This window comes from Ciconia boyciana, chromosome 1 (assembly GCF_034638445.1).
Source record: "Ciconia boyciana chromosome 1, ASM3463844v1, whole genome shotgun sequence".
NCBI classification, from domain to species: domain Eukaryota; kingdom Metazoa; phylum Chordata; class Aves; order Ciconiiformes; family Ciconiidae; genus Ciconia; species Ciconia boyciana.
Genome location: NC_132934.1, coordinates 54,515,861 through 54,540,339, shown reverse-complemented (window position 1 = coordinate 54,540,339; position 24,479 = coordinate 54,515,861). Strand labels below are relative to the sequence as shown.

General features: G+C 48.7%; 1 protein-coding gene across 6 annotated transcripts; it reads right to left on the bottom strand.

Moving 5' to 3' along the window:
- Positions 1-392: 392 nt before the first annotated feature.
- LOC140653895 (solute carrier family 23 member 1-like) lies at positions 393-23,675 on the bottom strand. Of its 6 annotated transcripts, XM_072866607.1 has the most exons (12): positions 23,269-23,675; positions 19,556-19,705; positions 18,099-18,256; positions 14,208-14,367; positions 12,675-12,856; positions 9,104-9,224; positions 8,626-8,782; positions 8,171-8,424; positions 4,600-4,764; positions 4,122-4,230; positions 2,952-3,047; positions 393-1,783 (listed from the first exon to the last, which is right to left on the bottom strand). In XM_072866607.1, the coding sequence occupies exons 1-12, from the start codon at positions 23,320-23,322 to the stop codon at positions 1,515-1,517; spliced, it is 1,875 nt and encodes a 624-aa protein (XP_072722708.1). In that variant the 5' UTR covers positions 23,323-23,675; the 3' UTR covers positions 393-1,514. The 6 variants fall into 6 exon arrangements, with proteins under 6 accessions (XP_072722708.1, XP_072722720.1, XP_072722713.1 ...); XM_072866619.1 differs by lacking the exon at positions 12,675-12,856 and having other exon boundaries at positions 8,626-8,733; XM_072866612.1 differs by lacking the exon at positions 18,099-18,256.
- Positions 23,676-24,479: the final 804 nt, after the last annotated feature.

Below are 24,479 nucleotides of genomic sequence, written 5' to 3'. Positions count from 1 at the left end.
AATCATTTTTTCTCCCAAAGACATAACAACCACAATCTTCAATGTAGGCACTCCAACCTGCCCATAACAGCGAACTGTTTATACCATAATGTTTCCTCCTTTAGGATCCCAACACTCACACAATTGATCTGTTCAGGCTTCATTCACTCCCAAAGCAAAATAACCAATATATCCCTTACCAATAAAACAAATCACATGCCACTACAGCTGCAGGACGGGACTAAAGAACAGGACTGTAATAGGCACCCTGGTCTAACAGAACCAGCTCTGAGCAGGGGCTGGCCCAGATGACCTCCAAAGGTCCCTTTCAACTGAATTATTCTGTGATTCTTTGAATACTGCCTTCCACTCACTATGGCACTCACTCTGAGAAATATCATTACACTGTACATTTTATTTATTTTTCCCCCAAAATATCTAAGTATAAATCTCAATGCAGGAAACACAAGCTTATGCTATGGCAAAAATCTTATTATACACCACCAGCAACCAGCACCACGTGCAATCACATTATATATGGCCATATAGGTTAAGGCTGTTTCTGCTGATAATGGAAAGGAGCAAGAATCTGCAAACCATTTTCAGAGAAGTGGTTGTCACTGGACAATCACCATACCAGACGAAACAGGTATGGTGTGGGGTACACAGGACATAGCAGTAGCAGGGATGCATCAGATTGCGAGCAGAAGAGTTTTCTCCTTCATCTTTGATGATGATTCCTTCATCTTTGTAGGGTTTGGTGCCCTGGGGAAGCTGGCTCCCCTGAGATTGCTCCCAGCACCCTAGGTGGGATTCATTTCAGTGAAGCTGGGCTTTTCTGTTAGGTCAAGAACCTAAGGAAGGTCTCTAGATTCCCTCTGCGGTCTAAGGTGGGAGAGGCATGTTCAGAAGACAATCCATCCCATTAACCTTAGACGCCTCTCTTACAACAACATTCATTTGACTGCCTTTAAATTATGGGAATATGGAATGAGATGAATCATGACCTAGAGGTGCCCACTCCTTCCCCTTGGCCAGAATGAGGTGTAAACCACAAGCCGAGAGGTGAGCATTGCCATTACAGATCTTTAAAGTGGTGGGGATTAGCCTCAGCCCAAGGGATGCCGGAGAGTGGTACAGGGCGCACATCAGGGATGCCTTCTCCTGTGGCCCCTTGAGCAGCCAGGACAGGGGACAGGAAGAGCTCTGCTTCAGCTAAACAGCTGCTCCTTGGGGTCCCCAAGGCTCAGTGCAAGGAAGGAAACAACATCTTTCCCAGGCATTTCTTGGGCTTTGGTCTTCCCCAAAGCGGGATTACATTCCTCCTCCTAGAGGTGGGCAGGCAGGAGCAGAGAGGAGAAAAATGACTCCCTCAAGGTCACCAGTGGTGCAGGGGGCAGAGCTGGGAAGAGAAAGACATTACTGTCCTGCTCCAGCCTCTGGAGCAGCTGCCAGCTCGTGTTCAAATGATGGGGGCTGCAGACACGCTTTTCAGATCTCTGCTTCTGAGATGAGTTCACCTGCAGGTCAGGTGCTTATATCCTTGTATCAGCACCTATTTCAGAGTCTTTTTCTGAGCTTGCTTTAACACTGCTTTCCTGTCCAGCAGCCTTCAGTTCATCCATTCTATTGCCACCAGGTAGTCTTTTGGGACAAGTGGGGAGATACCAAAACCAAGAGACAGTGCAGTATTTGGTGCCTATGCCAAATGGAAGATCATAGACCTTGGAAACGAGCTGAGAGTTCTCCACCTCTCCCTTGTGGCTGTTCTTCCACGCCAGGAGCCCCCGCTCCTCCTGTGTTCCTGCAACAGCAAAAATAAGATTGTTGTGATTAAAACAGTGGCTGTTCTGCGCATAGGACTACCTTGTGTGCCTCACACCCACTTCTCAAATCCCAGCAGACCCAGCACAACATACAGATCCCTTGGACTTAAACCCTTCTAGCTCCAAAGCTCTTTACAAAAATTCACTAACGAGCTTCTAGACAATACCCATCTTCCTGCAACAGCTTCCAGATAAGCAGTCTTCTCCACTGCTTTCCACAGGAATCAAGTATACCAACACAGGTTTTCACAAGCCATGGGGCATCCAAGACCTGTTCAAAGGGGGGGTCATACCATGCTAGGAAAGCAAGGCTGGATGTTAACTGCCCAGATACTGCGGAGTAGGGGAATAAGGTTTAGCTAGCAATTACTGGCCAGTCACAGGCATTTACCTTAGCCAAGGAATTGCCTGTAATTGTTGTAGCAGCTAAGTCCTTCTTGGGAAAGGGAGTGAGCACACCTGGAAATTCTGCCCGGAGGAGCTGAAGATCAAGGGCTACAAGAAAATTAATGAGCCAAAAGGAGATTGGCTTTCCAACAAACCTGAGACGGTAAAAGAATCTGGTTAACAGTGTCCTTCCCACTCTTTTTCTGTAGCAGAGAAGAGGGTTTCCTCTCCTGTTCTTATGCCATCCCTTCCCAGGCTCAATGAAAATCAGAGGCTCTTCGCTGTCTGTGAGGGCCAGCTGCAGGTGCTATACCCTGTCTTTGGTCACCAGCCTTTCCTACTGCTTTCCAGTGCTGTGGCACCAGTTCAGCCTCAGTTTTAGCAGCTCTCATAAGGAGCCATGTGTTGGATCCTTCCACTTCTTGTAGTTGCCTTTCTCTCTGCTTTCAACCTGCAACATGGCTGTAGGCTGGCATTTTCCCTAAAAGACGTTTTTCCCAAATAAACCTTTCCCTCAGACTGGGTTGTTCCTGAAAAAATGTGTTAGTTTTTGATAAGCTGCTGTTTTCCAACCAGAGACCATTTCAGTGATGTCTGCTGTTCCTCTCCACTCTCTGGGAGGAGTTCAGTCACATGGTGTTTCACGGTTGCTAGCACAACTCCTACCCATAGAGCAGTAGTCATGAAGACAAAAATACTGGGAAAAAAAGCCTAGGGCAGGCACAAACTAGTAGCTTAGCTCATTTCAGCAAATCTTACCTGGAATGGTGTTATCAAGGATAAAGCCCAGGAGTCCACCCACAAACATGCCAGTGGTGAGAAGCACCTGGATCACCTGGTCCAGCTGGATGATTCCTAGCAGAAAAACAAAGCTTTGGATAGTGGTGCAAAGAGACGCATGTTTAACTAGCAACGTAGCCCGTGCCAAGAGGCTGTAAGCTGCATGCTTGTTTAGACAAGACTTGCAAATCCCAAAGCAGAGCTTAAGATTTGGCAATGCAAGGGAGATTGATCTCACTGCCAATTTCAGACCTACAGTTTTATTCCGCATAATTATTCACTGACCCAGCTGCCGGTGGGCAGGAGATGACTCACAAGTACATTAAGAGCCTAATAACAGTGCAGACCACAGCACTGTCCCAGAAAAAGCTGCCTTCTGCTCCAAACATGTTCTGCACCTCCACGACATAACACCAAGCAGTTCCCTACAAAAGCACGAGCTTCAGTTCCCAAAGAAATATAGGTATATTTAGCCTGGGATTTCACCACAAGTTAATCAGGTGTGATGTTTCTCTGTGAGGGATAATTGACATGAGCAAAATAGCCCAGTGATATAGAGCATCTGATAGACCGCCTATAGAGCGTGTGATTTGTGGGCACAGCTCTTTCAACAGCCCACCCAGCATGCCATATATACCTTAAGAGAGGACACTACAGCCTTTGTGACAAATACATTAGTCACACGACATACAATGAAGGTGTAACTGTTGGAGCACTGGAAATTTCAATAAAGTAAACTTGATGGAATTTAGTAGAGGAGTCTGCTCTTGCGTTTTGGAAGCACGAAGTTTTACTGTGTATGAGCATGTAAGAAAGCCTCATTCATTGAGATCTTGATCAGGATTCAGCCCTGGAGTATTCTCCTGCCTAAAGCCCCATCCTGGGAATGTGTCCCAAGGAAGAGCTCTGCAATCCTTAGCCTGACAGGAATCTGGCGAGATGCAGTCACCGATCAAGAGCAGAGATTTCCACACCAGAGCTGTGCATCAGAGCAAAGGGCAAGAACAGCCCTCCCAGAAAGAAACAGCCAACAGTTCAAGCACAGGTTTCAGGATTTTATCAGGAAAACCTGCATTTTAAACGATTTCTCTGGACCAGTCTTTGCTTCAGTTTTACGCTACAGAAAATGCTTCTGATGTCGTTTCATACCTGTTTCCAGCAGTGTGCTATTTTTGCTTGCCCAGTTGGGAACCGTGAGGCCAGCAAACACAGAAAATCCAAAGATAAAGATGTTTCTGGAGGAGTTCATATCTGTGTACTGCACAGAGAAATTGTATACATTACGTTTGGAATTACCCAAATCTGTGGATTACTGTTGTGTTCATGAGACGTGCTTGGATGTAAACACTGCATGCAGGAGTGGACCTGGGCAGCAGCCCTGCTGCTGCTGGGGCATGAGTCATCCTGCTGCCCCTGGTGTCAGCAAGCCCTGCCCCGACCAGGGAGCCCTCTGCGATTTAAGCAGGGAGACTTCTGGGTACGTGCCCTCATCTTCACCTGAGGAACTGTCAACGCAAATGTTTGCATTTGCTGCAGCATGGTTATATCTGACTCAGCCTGGTAAGAACCTGACTTGAAACCAAAGTCCCCTTCCCTAGGGGTGAAACGGCGGTCGCACAGCTGTTACCTGCAAATTGGAAATCCCCACTGCTGTGATAACTCCGAACATCACAAGGAACATGCCTCCGATCACAGGGGTGGGTATGCTGGCAAGCATCGCCCCGACTTTCCCAAAGATGCCGCTCAGGAGCATGGCACAGGCACCAGCAATGATCACCATTCGACTCCCTACCTGGGGCAAGAGGAAGAGGAGGCAGTCACGCACCGACTGGCACAGAGAGGCAAGGGATGGCAGGCTTCAGCGCCAACCTGCCAGGCAGGGGTTGCACCTCAGGCCAAAACACTCAAGGTTCAGTTGCAGGTTCAGATGCAGCCGCTGGTAAGCTGGGATGCTCGCACTGCGTGGGAAGCATCTGTATTTGCAGACTAGTAAATATTTATCGTGAAAGGCACTCTCAGAGTAATCATGGATCCACGCCTATTTACTTGATGTTAGCCTCTTCCCTATTGTTATCAGGACTTTAACAGTTTGCTGTTAAACAAAAAGTTTATTATTAAATTAAGAGCACAATAATCCCCATAGATAGATTTGCTCTCACTCCAGCCTAGAAATGTCTTGGCATACCCACAGGCTGGTGCTGCGACCACCCAGTCAATTCACTGGACAATCCTTCCACCAGGGTTTGGATTGCCATCTAAAAATGGCTTTCAACTAGGTGTCCCACACTGATCCCTCCATTCTCTGGAGGCCAAGATTTGGGAGAGCAGAGCTGGCCAGGCTGCCTGCTTTGATCCCAGGCTCTGGGATCTGATATATCCTTTCCACGGTCAACAAATGGCTAATAAGAAGCAGGGAAGTCTCTTGGTCTGCCCCATCTCTCATCACCCATCTAGCTTCAGCAAAACCATTTTTTTTCTCTTTTTTTTTCCGTAGGAAGAGGCAGGGTGGCCTTTTCTTGGTTGGGCACTACAACAAAGACGGGATGAAGCACCAGGCCATGCCTTTCATTCAGATCTGTTAGAGCACGTGAATAGGAAAGAAAAAGACTATCTGCCAAACAAAGGGATGAAAGAGACATTTACAGATTATGGAAACTAAAAATAAAAGCACCAATATTTATTAGACTTTCAATTCAAGATACACCTTGCTGCACTAAAACTTGGACAGCTTAAAGAATCGTGCTATTTACAACATTGGTGTCTTAGGCAGGGAAACTCTGTAATCCTCCGCAAACATTTTATAATTCAATTAAATAGTTTAATCCCTCCCTTTAAATATCTGAAGAATGTAATATTTCCAGGAAGGGCTTTTTGTGAATGCTTTCAACAAAAATATTTCCAGTAACTAGTAGTGTCTCTTTTAAAGTATTTCTTAAACATGTCCCTTTAAAATATTTTAAGTCTTACTTGGTCGTGAAAGACAAATGAAAAAGATGTGGTGGGGAGTTTCAAAATAAAATAATGCATTGCCTTCAGGTGGGCTTTTTATATTCTTTGTTTTAAGACCTTGGGACACCATTACCATCAAAACTGTAATTTAATAAAAGCCAACAGATCGATTTGTTCCAGGATTAGAATGAAGCTTCAGATTCTTAATTTGCCAAAATGTCAAATTACCCAGTATATGGAGTTGGCCTAAAGGCAAATTACCTAATCCACTGATACCACAACTGTGAGCATATGCTGCTAAAGCCTCTAGTTTAGAGTTTGTTTCAATTATGTCAGGAAAACAAGAAAATCAGTTCTCTTCCTTAAGGTCGAAGAAACTGCACAGTTCCCTACTATCTATATGGTGACTCTGAGGTCTTTATTTCTCCTTAAAATCATCCTCTTCTTGTCTTGGAAATGAGGGCTCAGTACTGGCATGCTGGGCTTGATCAAGCAGCTTAAACATAGGTGCCTGGTGCCATTTAAGATGTTGCATCTTGGCAGCTTCTGGCAGCTTCTCGTTTGCCTTATCTGACAGCTCCTGTGGATATCCAAGATATCCAGAGATGTGGTGCTGGTGGTGCTGGACACCTCTGTTTAAGCAGAGGAAACAAGTCCCTTGCATTTCCATTTGTTATGGAAAAATGTGTTTCCCACGTAAAAAATGAAATTAAATCTGCCTTGTGCTCTCAGCATTCCCATCTATCCCAGACAGAGGCTTTACACTGATTTAAGGTTGACTGAGATGAGACAGTATTTTCTGCTCTCTTAAGTGTGAACAGGGTGACCAGAGGTGGGATCTAAGGGAAACATCTCTCCTGAATTGGCAGGGATGGCATGTTCACCTGAAGGACTTAGCTTATATGGGGAGAACATGTCCTATAACCTGATAATTCTGAGTCTGGCACTTCTGCACTATGCTACATCCCACACATACAACATATGCAGCAAACTACATGTCAGGAACGAACAGGCTCGGGTATACAGTCAGTATGCACAGATTTCATAGTGACAAGGTATATGGCATGACAGGCTAAACTGGACTCCATGCAGACATCTAGACAGCCCTTGCTTCTGGAGCAGCCACCTCAGTCAAACACTAACGCTTCAGTCTGTGAAAAATGGTTATTGTGAGTGAATTTATAAAATTAATTTCTAAAATCCAGTGAAATAAGCAATATTATAGAGTGGGAGCCATAAGTCAAATTCTGCATTTATTTACTGACTCACAGCTCTGCTGACATGACATTGCTTATTTGACAATGATTTAAAAATGTTCTCCAGTTGGCTGCTGGATGTACCTGTCCCATGGCTGTAAGGCTTAGTGAAAATCTATTATTTGATTGACAAGCTTATCTTTGGAAATTTCTTTCCCTTATAAGAGCAAGGGATTCACAAAAGTTTAAGAGAGGTAAATACATAAACCTTTGCCATCACATTTTAAAATCCCAAACAAATAGTCTACCTTTGACATGATTGCCATGCTTGGGTTATAAAAATTATGGAATTTGAAGCCCGATTAAATATTGTTTTTCCTCCTTTCCCTTTCCCTTTCCTTTCCCTTTCCCTTTCCCTTTCCCTTTCCCTTTCCTTTCCTTTCCTTTTTTCTCTTCTCTTCTCTTCTCTTCTCTTCTCTTCTCTTCTCTTCTCTTCTCTTCTCTTCTCTTCTCTTCTCTTCTCTTCTCTTCTCTCCTCTCCTCTCCTCTCCTCTCCTCTCCTCTCCTCTCCTCTCCTCTCCTCTCCTCTCCTCTCCTCTCCTCTCCTCTCCTCTCCTCTCCTCTCCTCTCTTTATAAATATATTTAGGAAGACAGGTAGGCAGACAGAGAGAGTGAGAGACAGACAGACAGATAGTCGTTGATAAAGTCAAGTCCTCAGGAAGTTTCCAGGTTAGCTCAGATGTAACATGCTCTCTTTAGTCTCACCTAAGCCAGGTGCTGTGAGTAACAGCAGTGTGCACTTGTCCCATATGCAGACTCTAAGCAGAGAAAGAGAGGGCCTGACCACCTCTGGTAGGTGATTCGTAGTGCTGCTGAGGTGGTCACCAATGTGCCAGGGCACATTTTTCCTGTGTGCTTTGCAGGAGGTGGGCTAAGATCACATCCCAGCTCCAGCACATACCCATGTGCACCGCTCCTTTGTACATACCCCCCTGGGAGAAACCTCCAGGAGGGCCAGGGCACCGCAGCCACCCTGCTGCAGCGAGGCTCACCTTGGTGATGCCCAGGGCCCCCACGTTCTCGCTGTACGATGTGGTGCCATTCCCCGTCCCCCAGGCCCCAGCCAGTAGGCTGCCGATGCCTTCCACCCCGATGCCGCGGCTGATGGCGTGCTTCGGCGGCGGCGGGGCCCCAGACAGGCGGGCGCAGGCATAGTAATCTCCCACGGACTCCAGCATGGAGGAAATCACTCCAGCTAAGATGCCAAATATCCCAGCCAGGCTGACGGTTGGCACTCCCCACTGGCCTGCAAGTAAAAAGCTCAGTTCAGGTCGGTGGGGCACGTTTGCACTGAAATCTATTGCAGGGTGGGGAGAACAGCAGGGATGCTTGTGGGTGTTTGCCTGATTTTTCACATTTCATTTCCCCCTGGTAGCCATAAGCAGAGGTGCAAGCTGGAGCAGGTAGTAGCACAGCAGGATGGGGAAAGTGGTGGGGGCAGTGGTACCTGGGTAAGGCAGCCGAAACCAGGGAGCCTGGGACAAAACATCCCCACGGGTGTCCGTCCGGGCCAGGTGGCCGTAGGCAGTGGGGTCCGCAGGGAGGACGTCGGTCACTGTCAGCACATAGCACAGCAGCCAGCTCAGGGAGAGCCCCAGCAGCACCTGCCCATCACATGCAGCAGTGGGGTCTGGTTAGGGCATGGCCGCGTTTCCAGCATGTTTGTGGGGGACAAAGTGTCTCCCTGCCTGACCCGTTCTCCTGCATGTGGGATGGAGGCAGAGGGATGGTAGGGGGTCCCGGTGGCCCTCCCTCCTTCCATCCCTCCCCACATGCAGGGCCATGGGGACCTTCTCCCCCTGTGCCCACTCACTGCACAGGCTGGGCTGGGAAGCACTAGCTCAGCTGGACATGAGTGGCAGCCCAGGACGGGTGAGGCCAGTCCCTCTGCCAGAACCACTGGGTCTCTGGGAACCCCAACGTACCGGGAAGATCTGGAAGAGGTAGACCGGGGAGAGATGGCACTTCTTGCCTCTCTGGTAAGACGGCAGCGGCACAGGGACATCTTTCAGGTACTGAGAGAACAGAACTATGAAAGAAATAGTCCTAGGAGGAGGGAAAACCAGACCATGAGACAAAGTGGGTGCTGAGCTGCCCACCTGTCCCCACATTAACTGAGGAGCTGCTAGCTGAGGACCCAGGACTCCAGAGGACCCCAAAAAACAGGCTCTCAGCACCAGAGGGTGGCTCCCCACTCCAGCAAGCCTGGGGTGGAACAAGCTTTTCATCACAGTCTACCGACAGCTCTGCTGCATTTGCAAATATTTTTTTTCCCCTTTTGTTTCAAAAACAACCCCCCAGATGGTGCATCACTGAGTATGACACAGTTGCCAGAGCTTAAAAATGACACTTGAGTAAAACAAAAACATGAGAGACGTGCAAGGTCCAGACAGGCTATGTAGGAAACTGTTTCTGAAACTCTGTGTAATTCAGATATACTGGAAATACAGGATTTCTTGGTTTCCTCATTTCAGGTTTACCTGTGCTGCTCTGCAAGTGGCAAAAAGCTCCTACGTGGCACAGAGAAAAGAAAGAGGATTCGATTTGGTTGTGCAAGTGCCTGTTTTGAAAGAAAAAACCACAGTGGGACTGTGGGGCTGCATGTAGTGCCCACAGAGCCCTCCCAGCCAGCCAAGAAGGGGAGAGCACAGCCTTCCGGTCTGCGAAGGCTGTGTGGTGAAGGGGTCCTCCAAGGCAGGGGTGCTCACGTGTGCCCCTGGAAGCACCCAGGGCTCATTCTGGTGGAAGCAACCACGAGGTGCAGCTCCTCTCCCATCCCTCATGTACGACACATCTCCCATGAACAGCAGCACAGCTGGGTGCATACACAGCAAGCCCTGTCTGCCCCCAGTGTGTCTTCCCCCCAGAAAGGGCAACCAGATGAAGCTGGAGGCCGCAATACGTGGCAAGAGGGCAGGGCCTGGACACCCCACCTTGACTGCTGACCTGGTAGAAGACCTTGGACATTTTCCTCCTATGTTAACCAGGCCTCTGAAGGGCTCCTCATTTTTTTATAACAAATCTGAATTGTATCCATTGAATGAATTAATCCGGGGAGAAATCCAGGGATTTGGGGAGAAATAGATTGCATCAACTGAATTGCATTGACAGTACGGAAAACTGGTAGTTTTCCATGCGTGAAAAGGTGACAAGCTATAGGTGCAATATTCATGGGCAGGCAGAATACCAGCAGTGCAAAGGAAACACCTCACCTCTCTGCAAAGACATGCCACAACATACTGCCAAAAGTTATCTATCAATAACGATTCAAAGCACTGAATGACTGGAGGCAGAAAGTCTGAGGAGGAACTGGTTTCCATTCGTGGTTTCTAAAGCTACAGAGCCCAGACAGACTGCGTCAGTGTATATTTTGTGCTTCTGCATTAACAAAGGTTCTCGGCAGCCTTATGAATCACTGCAGAGCCCTCGTCTATCTTGGGTAGGTGTCACTGCTTATTATTCAGGTTGCCTGACACATTCCATTAACAAACGCTATTTTCAGCTGCTTGTAATTCTGCCTAACTTCACCCATTCAGGATGAAAATTTCCATGGAAAACGTCTGCCTCAGGCCAAATATTTCTGGGAAAATATATCCCAAACCTATTTCAAAGAGTGATGTTCAGGAAATAGACATAGTATATAGCCTGTGCTGAGAAGGTAATTTTTTCTTGAGCAGTAGCAGGGTCTGCTTATGACCTGGAGCAGAAATTTGAGATTTAGTAGAACTTGTTCTTTGGGGTGAGGGATATTGCTCTTTCTCACAAAATCTGCTCAACTATGATCAGTCTGTAACAATAATCATCCATCCCAGGTCCCAAGCAGTCAGCAGAAACATCTCAGGCTTTAGCATTTGCAGCCCATACAGATTCTGAGCTTTCTGAGTAAGTCCCAGGCCTTGCCCAGTGATGCACCATCACCAGGGAGCAAGTGAGCATGCACTAGACCAGCTTCTTGAGGCAACAGCAGGTATTGCCCATCACGGGGGCTCTGGGATGTGGTGGGGCTGGACAGCAAGGCTGAGACCACATGGCTCATGTCTTCTGCCTTCTCCATCACCCCTCTCCCCCTTTCCCTAATGGCACCCATGGAGCATGGAGGCAGCAGAAGAGGACACAAACTCAGACAGTTCAAAGCACAATGATCAGGTTTGGGCTAAGGTGTCTGAGTCATGGAAGAAAGGACTGGGATTAGCATGGGTAGAAGATGGTACAGAAATGAACATGACAGAAAGAGTGATCAGGGTTGAGAACAGGGACATTGGTTGGAGGGCTGGGACCCCATTAATGGAGCAGCACAGTTGGGCAAAGAGGTCAAGCAAGGGACTGAGGTTAGGAGCCACTGACTGGAGAAAGGAGGCAGAAAACAGAGATAGTCCAGACAAGGATATACATTTTGAAGGGAAAATTCAGACTGGCTAAGCAAAGGGGCTAGGACAAATCATCAGAGCTGGAGAACAGGACAACAAGCCAGAGATGTGGTGGGAGAAACAATGGTGAAAGGAAAGCTGGGGGCAGGCAGGGCTTGGGGTCATATGGGGTGCTGGTGGAAGAAACCAGTTAAGTGAGGAACTGGAGGTGGAGAAGAGAGGTGGCTTTTGGGGCCTGGGAGGGCAGGTGTGGGAAGGAGAAGAGAACTGGAGAGAGGTGGACTGGAGCACGTCCCCACAACAGCACACTGCCTTCCTGGGGCTGCAGTCAAGCCTGGCCCTTGAGTCTCCAAAGGCAGTTCTGAAAGCACTAGCAAACTGATGGGAGCCCATATTGAGGATAACAACCTACTCAGGTTGCATGTATCCTAAGCTGAAGTCTGCATTAGGGACCTGAAGGTGCCAAATCTGCAGGGGAACCATGCAGTGGCATTTCTACTTTTTGAATTCATTTCTGAAATACCAAGGAAATCCTGCCACCAAGCACACTCATATGCTCATGCACGAGGGCATGCACACAAATATCCCTGAAATAGCACTCGATACTGCAAAGCCACATGCACAGACATTTCCAGAGCCCCCCAGGCCCTCTGTGGAGAAAACAATTCCTCCTCGCTCCTCGTCATGCGAAACAATACATAGAGCACCAGCTATTTTAACGCAAGGAATACCTAACTCTGAGTGCTCAACTTTGTCATTTTAGGAACATTTTTTTAACTTAAGTAATGGGTGTATAAGACAGTGTGCGTAGACAACTGTGACGGAGACTGTCCCAGGAGCCACACAGGAGAAAGACTTGTTTCTCTACTGACCTATGAACTTTGGATTTTCACAAAAATCAGATTTTTAAACTAATTTTTGTGTTTTGCTTTGTTGCTGAGGACTCTAACCTCCTGGGGGGGACACGACTATGCCACACTGCTGTCTTGCACAAGCCTGCTGCATGTTAGTGCTCAACAAATAAACCTTGACCCCAGGGGAACCCTGCTACAGAATGCAACACTTGATTTCATATTAGAGGTAGATGGTCTGTGTACACTCAGCTTTCTCACTGGGAAGTGAGACTTACATGAATGCTATGCCCCAGTGCTGCCCAGCCTCATCCCCAGCCGAGTCAAAGAGAGGTAGTGCAACCAAGGTGATGGTGGGGGCAATTGTCAGGGGGCCGATGAACCTCATCAGAAATCCAATCAGGCCAGAAAATCCAACGAAGATTTGAAAGCAGGAAGCTACAATGATAGCTCCTTGCACCTGGAAAAATGGAGGAAGAGAGCGGATGAAAGGAGCTCCAGCTGTTGAGCCTCTTCTTCATAAGTCAGTGCAAAACCAGTGTGAGAGCCAAGCTCAGCCTCCAGTGATGGACCAGCATGGAGGCTTCCCACTGACTACAGCAAAGTCTGGCTGTGCATTATGTGTGGGAAAGGAACACCAAAGTGCCAACACACCAACTCTGCCCTTGGCTGATGGATTTAGTCCTCACCAGGGCTAATTTTGTTCCAGAGACCCCCTCCTCCCTGGCCTCTTGGGCCACCCGAACATGCATCAGCTTCCCTGCACTCTCTCTTCCTGCTCCCCAAAAATGCAGGGGAAAAGCTCTTGACCCAAAAACAGGAGCAGGGCCATGGTCTCTCATATCCCATCTGGGAAGGGCTTGGGGCATTTCAGCACAGGGGTAGGGCAGGTGGGTCTTTACAGCCTCTGTTTTTTTCTGAGTATCGGTTTTCCTCCGGGGACATATTTATCACCCTGAACTTTCCTGTGTTTGACAATCACTGCTAAGTAGCCAGCGATTACATCCTGAAATGTGGTTTGCTGCTCACGTCAGCTCCAGGCAGGGGACTCATGGGTGAGGCTGCTCTCTGCCTTCACAGATCTGGTGATAAACCCAGGCTGGGTCCTCTGTGGTGCTCAGCACCTTCCCTCCCCTGGCTCCAAAGGGAAGAGAAACACAGGGGCTGGGGTGAAGCACCCAGCCTGAAAGGAGAAGGCAGCACTGCCCTTGTGGCAGATTTACGAGTGTCAGCAGGGAGGGCAGCCTATGCTGCACAGCAAGTCCTTCGTAAGCTCATGCTTCCCGAGCGCTTTGTAAAGCACCCCAACATATGGATTGACAGAGGCAAATTTAGCCACCTACTCTGATAAGGCAATAGATGTAGGACAAGACACTGAGATCCCTGACCTTTTCTCCTCTCTTGTGACTACCTAAGAATGCACTTTTCCTTAATATTTACAGTAAGCCCTGCCCTTGCATTTCTTTTTACTAGGTTTCCTGTGCTTAGACAGGGTCCCTTCCTTGGAAACATCTTCCCTCCCTTCCTTCCTCAAGGCTAACCATGCTTCACAGAGAAAGGATCTGCCTGGACCAGTGGAGACTTTGCAGGGACCATAAATCACCTGAGGTCTGCGTGTTCCCTGTTCAGCAGCAGTGAAGCATCTGCTTTCCTAATGGAGACTAGATGCTTAGGAAGCTGCAACAGGGTGAGGGCCAAGGTCCATTGAGGATGGTGGTTTCTCCAGAACTGAAGGCCCTGCCGTGATCAGGTGCTTTTCTGAAAGCAAACAGCCCTGATACAGAGCAGGTGCCATGGAAAATGGAACATACCTCTCGCATCCGTGTCTGCCAGACTTCGATGAACTCTGGTGAAGAGGCATTCACCAGGGTAGCATTCTGTGTCCAGGCAGGGCACTTCCACATGGGGAGAGACAGCATGGCCAAGGTTGGGGTCAGGAATGCAAAAGTGCCTCCTTGAATAATAGGCAACCTGGAAAGAGAGCAGAGGGAAAAGATGATGAGCAAGAATGCTAGAAACCCAGCCCCATAGGGGTGAGTGAAAGGCAAGTGAAATAAATTTAAAAATTGGTCTGTGCATGGCCTCTGGAAGTATCTTTTGAAATGTTCTGGCAGGTCTCCATCACTGACCACGGGTGGGCATTGCTGCCCATGGCACTCAAGAGCAACTTATGTGGGGGGGAAGAGCTCAGGTTTCAAATGCTGCCAATGGAGAGGGTCATCGGACCATCAAATGGAGAGGTGCTGGAGTGAAACTCTGCTACCCCGCATTAAGGAAGAAGTATTCCTAAGGTGTGACTAGACCACAGAGCTGCACAGAGTAAAACAACAACCAAAGGAAAAAGCTGGAGGAGGGAAGAAGACCAAGGAAGAAAGATGGCGAGACTCTGAAGAAAAGCTTAGCATCAACCTAGGCCCAAATCTTTCCAATATCCGGTTGCTTCCTCTGTCCCCTTCAGCTGCCTCAATTTTCTTCACAACCTGCTCATGAACACAAGGACATGCACTGGCTACTCCCCACGTCACAACCATCCTCAGACTGAGGGCAGTGGCAAATGTGACTTGGCTTTTAGTACAGTTTTTTAAAGCTAATGACTCTGCCCTGTTTCCACTGACACTGGAAAGGAGACCTGCATGGACGGGTCTGAGCGCCCTGACTGGGTGAGACCTTGGCTCTCCCCCCACGCCGTGCGTTGGCTTAGGGTAACTCACTCTGGAAACACCTCAGGCTAGCAAAGAGCTCGCACCTCCAGAGGCGCTCAGCACTGGCTTCATACAGAGCTTTGTACAGCAGAGCCGGTGCTCCTGTGAGCTATGCCAGCCTCTTCTCCTTCCACGCAGGGAGAAATGGAGACAGAGAAGCTTAATGCCAGGCATTAAGCCCCCATTGCAGTGCAAGTTGTTTTGGCCGGTCCTCTAGTGTGCTTGAAAAACCCAAAGCTGCCCGAGGGTGCAGGCTGGCACAGCAGCTGTGAACAAGCTGAGGGAAACCTCCGAGGTGCCTTGGCTTCTTCTGTTTAGAAATCGCCCCTGGGAGCAGACCCCAAAGCAACCTCTCCTTGCGCCAGGAGCTCTCATGGCACTTGCTCAGAAAAACAGCAGGGCAGCGAGCCGGGTGAGTGCTTCGGCAGGGCACGGATTTCCCTGAACCAGAGGCGTTTCCGCCATTCTCTGGAAAGCGCTGGAAAATAAGAGATGGCATAGCTGTAACAGCACCACGTCTCCGTCACTTAAAACCAATATTTATACCACTGCAATTACTCATGCCATGCGCAACCAAAGCACTGTCAGTGCTTTGCCAGTAAGTTATATTTGAATATCAGTCATCCGTGGAGTCACTTATTTCCAGCATTTGGCCAAAGATGTTGCAGCCTTCAAAGGATTTTGCTGGGCAAGGCAAAAAACAAACAAAAAGAAACAGAAAAGGCCCAGTGCCACCACTGTTGAATTAACAATAGATTTATAGCTCCTGCTGCATTGGCCCTCAAGCTATTTCACAGCCGGTGCTGGCATGGGTGGGCTCAGAGCAAACTGGAGTGCCGAGGCGATGCGTACGGGGCATGCTGAGCTCTTTCCAGGGAAAGCTGCAGGTTTAGAAAAGGAAAAGTTATGCTCTGATCATCACTACATGATGTCCAAGCATCTGCTAAGGGGGGCTCACCATAATGGCAAGTGACCTGTGTCTCCCCTCAGGAGCCTCTTGGACAGTCTGTCCAGTGACCATCTGGGACCTGCCACCGCTTTTTCATGCTGTGTAACACAAACGAGCTGCAGGTTGCAGTGGGTCAGGCTTTTCCCTTGGCTACTGCTTCTGGAGGGCTGCTCCCAAATCGCACTCGCTCTTGGTGGGAACCTCCCCATCTCCGTGGCCAGTTACCATCTGTTCGTTCATGTGCCAACATTGTCTTTTAGCTGAAATGGTTTCTCCCTGCCTGATCCTCCCCATTTCTCTCCCAGACTAGTTGCAGGCTGCAGCCGTACCCCTCTGAGCCACCACTTTGCCAGGCTAACCAGGCCAGCCTCTGTAAGAGGAACAGTCTCCCTTCCCTGTGCGGCATTAACAGATTGTCTCCATACCTCTTCTCCTCTGAATTAGTCTTAAATATGGACACTGGGAACTGTGCAGAGTGCTTAGCTGAGGACTCCCCAAGGCCTTGGAGAGTTTCCAGGAAAAAGCTTCCTCTCCAACTCATTATTTACCATTTTTCTGGCTGTCTTTTGGGGACTCATAGTTATCAACTACTACAGCATTTGAGAAAACAGTAAAAGGAGAAAAAATAATTTGCTTCCAACTGTCTCCTCAGGCTTGGTTTGCCTCCAGCCACACCGCAGGCTGAGTCCCACCTTTCCGGCAGGAATGTCCTCACGCATTATAGTTGGGGCCAGCAACAAGGCAACTGCGTCATCAGCACAGCAAAAGCCATTCAAGCTTATCCTACGGGAACAACTCCTTACCACTTAATTTGATCTGTTGTTCCTCATTTAGCTATTCAGCCACGGGAGAGGCTCCCTGCTACTCTTTCATCCTCGGCTAACAGCAAGGAGGGGATGTCACAGCTCTTGGGTATTCACCGAGGCATTTGGGGGGTGCCTGGGAGGACTCCAGCCTGAATCGCACCAGCAGCCACAGCCACAGTCGTGCACCCCAGCCTGAATTTAACCAAACTGAGAAGAACCAGATTCTCTCTTTTTTGTGGCCAGGGTGTCCCCCCTCCTCCACTAATCCTGTAGCAATGTAGGAGAAGGGGAGCACCCTCCGGGGAGAGGTTTGCCTACAGCCACTTCTTAAGGCAGACAGAGATGGAAAAGTTACACTGGGGAAAGAAACAGGAGGAGTAAAAATATTTTGTGGAGCTGGCAGTTGACCAGTGATTTGATGATAGAAGAGTTTTAACCAGGTCCCTCAGATTCGGAAGCCAAAGAATGTGTGATTTTTGCCTTTGAAACAAGAAACATGGATTCCCACCATATTGGAGAAAAAAACAGCCTGTGGAAAGAGAGAGGCAGCCCAGAGTTATGACAAGGGGAATAAAAGAAATTCTGGAAGGCCAGCAAAGATACAGGGTCTTTGTGGCAAGGGGGAATGCTTGCAGTCACATCTCTTACTAAGTACTTCATTTACTGGGTAGTGAATGGCAACTCCACACTTATCTCCTCACCACCAGCTCTTCAACAGCTCAGCAGCAAAGGATTTACCTTGCTTACATTCAGATTGTGCCACGAATCCTTGCTTCACGGGATATGCTGCAGACCTCCTCCTTGAGTCCCTAAGGGGTGGCAGATGGGCTCCGATTTCTCCCAGTTATCCCCTGCCCCAGAGTTTCCTACAGGCTCTGTGCTCCCTTGATCCTGGGCCCAGATCAGAAGGGTCCTGCCTCAGCTGGAGGATCGCTGGGGTAAGGAGCAAGCAGATACTGCTTACTGCATGTTTCAGTGCTTTATTATTTTGTAGGACAGATTCCTTACAAGCCCAAACAAACGTGCATCAAGTACCAGGAGATGCAAAAGTCAGAACATCATGGTAGCCCTGCAAAGTTATCACCTTCAGTGATTTCAGTATGCTTTGGCATGTGCCCTGATTGCCCAAGGGTAGCAAATGACCCTAACTGATAGATAACTCTACAGCAGACTGGTGGCCAAGCACATAGTAACTGCATCTACAAACTGTTTTGTCATGTGTCCCATTTCTTGCATTTGGCCTACCTGACTCCAAAGAGGACTTGCAGCAGGGTGCAAATCCCTGAGACAAAGAAGATGGTGCTGATCAGGTGGCTCTGGGTGAGAAGGTCGTGCTGGAGGCAAAGCTCCTTGGAGAGGATCAGCGGGATGGCTACGAGACCTCCCATGGCTGTCAGGAAATGCTAGGAGCCACAGAGAAAGACTAGGTGAAGAAGGACACAGAACTGCCTGTATATTATTACCATGTTGTTGAGGAAAATCTAAAAGTAACTCACAGATTTATGTCTGGGCGGGACTAGTATTACCCATTCTCTTTTTTGGCAGCTTTAATGCTCTGTTAGGGGCTGTTCCAAAGCACCTACAAGAACTGCAATGCACCCCCACAAACTTCTCCTGCTTTCCATGCCCAAAGACCTTTTGTAGTGCTCTGGACTCCCCAGACCACTGTCAGACACAACCAGTTTATCCCCAGCACCTGCAGACAAAGCTGTCGGGGCTACTCTTCCAGGAAGGTGGGGACATCCCAAGGTAGGGGGAGGGAGCGATGAGGCAAAGTGAGTGCCAATGTTTCAGTCCATCTCATTTGCACCACAAAGGATAACATAAAAAGTTGGCTTATTAGAGCTACCCATTCTTTGCTATCAGTAGCTTTTCTCACACAGTGCAATTATGGATAACCATAAAAAATGCATGCCAAAGATGGAAAAATCAGGCATTGCATTTTTCAGAATAGTCACAGACATATTTCTACAATGACCTTCAGCTAATTACTAAATGTGAAAATAATTTTTCAAACTTATTTTTGCTTTAAATATTAACCTTAGTTGTTAGTTCGCACCTCAGAGCACAGGACTGCAGTGGTGGAACTGGTGGCACTCAGAAACTCACTGTGCTCATTAGAGGCAGGTTTTATTAAAATTATGATGCAGATGTGTTCAGAAAACCTAAATTTGAGATGACCCTTTAAGGAAAGAAAGTACAAAATGCCCACCAAGCTCCAAGCACAGTCCACCATTACCTTAATCACTCTGAGATCTTTCTTCCCTGAGGGTCCGTACCCAGCGTGGCATTGGCGGCATTGGGTCATTTAACACGCCTGGGCACGGACTCTAGCCAAAGCAGCGTTGGCCCTTCTGCTTAGTTTTTATTGCCGTGGGAAGGCAGAAGTTCAGAAGCCCTTAGACATTTGGCTACCTTCAGCCGAGGTATCTGAGCTGTTCTTGTTAACTATTTGGCCCCAGCCCCAGGGACTCTGCCTTCCCATTTGCACTTCAAGGGGCATGGTGTAGCTGTGGGTACAAAGATAACAGTCAGTGCTCAGGAGGCAGTGGGAAGGACTTGAGTTGACATCCAGCCCTACAGCTCCATTCGTGCCCAGTGAAGGTGAAGCACTGCCAAATTCAGCTTTCACCCCCATTAACTGGCTGAACAACCATTAAACTTCCACCCACCCCCAGCTTCCACCTGCTCCCCCATCGCACCTGAATGCCCAGCAGGATGCACAGGTACCAGGGGGGCACATCTGTGACGCTGTAGGCAAGCTTGCTGCCGCTGTGCCCCATGCCCCCGCCTTCCTCTGGGCCGCAGGCAGCATGATCCAGTGAGGAGCAGTAGTGGCTCCCATCTTCACCCTGGCAAACAGGAGAGACCCTTCATTAGCCACAGCCCGGCCCTGCAGGCACCCAGCAGCTGCCTCTCTTGCAGCTGCGCTCCACGTCTTGCAGGAACACTTCATATGTAGCTTTCAAGAAGGGCAGGATAAAAAAGAAGAACAAGGGGGGGAAATTAAAACAGAGGTAAAAACACCTATGGAAAATTTTTATATGCATGCGTGTGTCTAGACCAGAAGAAACATTAGAGAGTGTCTCAGCCTCAAAGGGACATCTGGACAAAGTGCGTTAGTATCATTAATATCTAGTGAAGGATGGAGAAACTGCAACCAGAAGCAAGAAAGAGTGTGCAGTGGGTTAATCGGTGAAAGCTGCACTGTCCCCTGGTCTCTGTCCCTCCTGGCTGTCCCACCCAAACAGCACTTTTGATAAAGTATGCTAAAACAACTTGTCCACCCCTAATTACAGAGTAGAAGCATGCTTTATATTTCATTTTCTTAAGTCTTCTCTTTCCAGTCTCCTTACACTCACCCTTACAAATGTTCTGCCTCGATAAACACACCTCCCCTTTGTCTTCCTAGAAAACCTCGCTCCTACGGAGGAACGGGGTGAAACACAGGGACACCAGCAGATGGGGAGTCCTGGTGTGCGTTTCAAAGGAGCCGACTCAAAGCAGGGCTACTGGGGTGCTGCCCCAGCTCGGCACCTGCCGTGGGGAACGGCACCGGAGGGATGCCCCAGGGTGGGGGCAGCACCAGGGACCGGGAAACAGCCTGGGGACCTGGGCCCTCAGGGAGGTGGCGGGGTCCAAAATAGCTCCCCAGGAAGGCTTGGATCCCCTCCCAGGCAGCCAGAAGCCCCAGGGCTCCCCAGGGAGCTGTACACCTTTCAGAGTTTATTTATACAAAGATGCTTTTTGCCAAGGAAAGCAAAATATTGCTTTGCTTCAGTTGCCAGGGTTTTTAAGCTAAGTAAATGCCCCCGGTTGTCCGCTCCTCCTTCCAACCCACCCTGACCCCTGAGCACGCACACACACACACACACACACTGCCTGGGCACACAGACCCCCCATGTGCGTGCACACACACGTACACACAGACGTGCACATCCCACCTGTGTGTACACACACCCCCCTGCACACACACGCATGTGGTAGAGGGAGGCTGCCTGGGAAGCCACAACATTTTGAGCCAAATGCAAAAGCTAATTAAGATCCCAAACCATTTGTTTCATCAACCCTTCCACACAGCCAGCGAATCCTCAGCATGCCAGCAGCAGAGGGCTTTTCTGGGCTGGGATGCCCTGCTCGGTCAGGCAGGGACAGGAACCTGCTGTCAGAAGAAGCTCAACCAGTTTGTTGGCACCAATCTTCTTTTTTTTTTATCCTCCAAGTCCTGCTGGAACCTGAAGACACCGAAATGCCCAGCAAAGTGAGGTGGCTGCAGTAACGCTCGTGGCCTAGCTACTGATGGAGGCAAACAGGTGATCCTGCGGTCAGGGAATAGGGATGTAAAATTTGTTACATTTGGTTGTAAATTTTGCAGGTGTGGCAGATGAGTCCTGAAGGACTTCATCATTTGCCTGAAACCTCCAGGTTTCCATTCTCATGGCTGAGTCTCCAAAGTCCTATTTTAGATCACGCTGTTGAAAATGTGCAATGTAATACCTTTTAAACACAGTGTATTTATCCAGCCTAGGCAGGCTGGGAGCATTACAGGTATTTCAGAATAGATAGGTGAAGGCAGAGTTAATTCAAATGGAGCTCAGGCTTGAACTTCAAGAGCAAAAGGCATTCCTAAATAACTCCCTGTGGAGACATTTTCATTTCAGAATAAGAGAGCCTGAGCCATGGATTAACAAATGTACAGCAAGGTACTTAAGACTGCCCATGCATGGAGTTATTTGGGGACAGCTACTCCTGAATAACACCAGGGGTAGATGAATCCTAAGCTAGGCAGACAGCAGTAAGCTCCTTGCCTTGCATTGCAACTTTTCCCATGTTAACCAGGAGGCATATTCCAGCCAGGCAGAGCCTGTGCCAGCAACAGCCCCACATGACCATCACATGAACGCCTGACCCTCCCCAGGAGCCGGAGGGGAGCGAGCAGGGCTCAGCAGGAGAAGGATGCAGTGGAGATAACAGGACAAGACAGCACGAGAGGTAACGGGCTCAAGTTGAAACACAGGAGGTCCCGTCTGAACACCAGGAAACACTTTTTCACCTGTGAGGGTGACCGAGCACTGCACAGGTTGCCCAGGGAGGCTGTAGAATCTCCATCCTTAGAGTTATTTAAAAACTGTCTAGCCACAGTCCTGGGCAACTGGCTCTAGGTAACCCTGCTGGAGCAGGGGGGTGGGTAAGTTGACCTCCAGAGGTCCCTTCCAACCTCAGCCAGTCTGCGATGCTGAGATGCTGGCAGGAGGACAAGGCAGGAGCAGTCTGGAGAGGGAATGGGGAACCACTGCTGGTGGTTCGCAGCCCAGCTTCTCCACAAACACAGGGGACCAGGATGCCCTCCGTGTACCTCAGGCTCCAGGCACAGCATCACGGCCCTCAACAGCATCTTAAATCAGTGCATCAGGCGGTCAGAAACTGAGCTCTGTCTTCTACCTTCTTTGGGGCGATTCAAACCAGAGGAAGTCACAAGCCTGAGCTGCATTATGGCAGAACAGGTAGAAACAGAAACCATTAACAACAGCGAAAGAAAACTTCTGCATTGCTCTGAGTACTTCCCTGAGGCTCTGCCTGCAGCCGACACAGCACCCCCACTGCTCACAGCCAGCTCACCAAGTTATCTGAGAAATGGGAGACCTGGACACCAGGAGGTCAAATGCCTCCTCCGAGGTTCCCCCATGCGGGTGGTCTGTACAAAGACGGTGTCAGGACCCCACTCTCACATTTGCTGTCAGAACATAAGTAGCTCTTCTGGTTTCTAATGGAGGTGACCCCTGCCATGAGATGGGAAGGGGGCTGCGGTGCCCCAGGCCCTTGCCCTATGGCTGTTAGAGCCCGCAGCATTTCCAGCGTACTGCACACCCCTGAACTGACATATCATTTACAGCTTTTACTACCCCCCTGTAACCCTACAGGGTGTTCTCCCCTGCTGACTCTCAAATCCCTTTTCCCCCGACCTCTCTGCTGATTCACCCCACTAGAAATAGATCCAGAAGACAAAGAAACACACTCTTCACTAGGCTAAATTTCTATTGCAGTTTTACTAATTAATACATAAAATGCTCTACCTAGGGACACAGCCACAAGGAGCCACGAGCTTGCTTGCTTTTCAGTACAGATACACTTGCGCTACCATTCAGCTACGCTATCATTTTAGAAATAATGGAGAGAAAAGAAGTGAAAAAGGTGCCAGAGAGTAGAAAGTATGCTGAGTCTGCAGCAGCAGCAGCAGGCTGTAGTGAGGAAATCATTCCTTGGATTCCTGTTGATAAAGGAGCAGAGACAGACATTTACCACGCACCAGCATCCTTGCAGCCAGTCTGAGCCCCCTGGCTTTCTCTTTCTCCTCCTTTTGCAGGTCTTGCACCCGTTTATGCAAGCATTACCCTTCAGAGAAGAGCAGACTCACCACGAAGCTGGGGTTATCTAGCCCGTTGAGCTCTTTGTCTGAGGAGAGCGTCATGCCTTCCACTTTCCTTCACCGACAGCCTTAAAAAAGAAAGAGCAGTAAGAAGAGGAAAGCCTCCCAAATTGCCACTTGTCCCAGTCAACACAGCCTTAAAGAAACGGGGTGAGCAGATGCAGAAGCTGGACTTCGGGAGTCAACCAGCGCTCGGTCCTAGCTGTTCATGTGAGCCGTATCGCAGAAGCATTTCCTTTCCCTTGGCTTATATAAGTGACTCCTTTTCTCCAGCTGATTAGAGGACCGGCATTCAAACCAAACTGGAAAGCAGCCCTTCCCTGGACTGAATGAATCAGTAACTGATGGCAGAAAAAACTTCCTCCGTAGGTAAGGATGCAAGGGGGTATCAGAGAGGTGAGACGTTTCCCTGTTTTCCTGGCACAGCCTTGAAACTTGTTGCTTCATTATTGATTCAACAGCAACTTGCATTTTCTGTGTGGGTTGGGCCTGTTTGAAGAGCTTTGTGCTGATCTTTAGAAAATTCAAATCCTAGATGGTTTCACTTATTCCGCATGTAAACTGCTGTGTATTTTGGCTTAGGTACAAATGTTGTCAACTTGTGTGATAATCCTATTACAACATGAAAAGAATGAGGATTTTACTGGGAACCTATGTAAGGCAGCAGTCAATAATCAAGTCATCAGAACATGACACCAGGGAGATATAAAAGACATAAGGTTGAAAAAGGACTACTTCGGGCCATCTGATTATCTCCATTCAGCTAAGGATCCTAGCTTAGATGGCCCAAAGCACAGTTACCCTTCTCTTAATAAGTAGCAAACAGTGTTAATGCTCCATCAAGCCGTTCTAGCCACCCTACCCCAACCCTCCTCAGATTAAATATCTATTTAATGTAATGGCTTCCCGAGGCAGTGAACTTCCCAGACCAGCTGCAGAGAGCTCCTGTGGAGAGGGACATGCAATCGCCTACACACAGTGACCACTCATTGGGAACAGGAAGCAGCATAACAGAAATAAACTCTGGTCCCTATTTCTCCTGTGGAGCTTTGGTATTCTCAGACCTTCTCTTCAGATCAGGACTGCGTTACAGTGCAAGACAACCCTGCCCTAAACACCATCAGTGAAGCTATGAGCTGCCAGACAGCCAAATCCTACGGCATCAAAATCACCAGATGTTCACAGCTTTGCCAGATCTC

Excerpts from the sequence above, each read along its gene's own strand:
- LOC140653895 (XM_072866607.1), bottom strand. The coding sequence starts at position 23,322 with ATGACGCTCTCCTCAGACAAAGAGCTCAACGGGCTAGATAACCCCAGC. Across the intron at positions 3,048-4,121 it reads TAGCACACTGCTGGAAACAG|GAATCATCCAGCTGGACCAG; the intron begins GTATGAAACGAC and ends TTTTTCTGCTAG. Across the intron at positions 1,784-2,951 it reads CCTTGATAACACCATTCCAG|GAACACAGGAGGAGCGGGGG; the intron begins GTAAGATTTGCT and ends TTGCTGTTGCAG.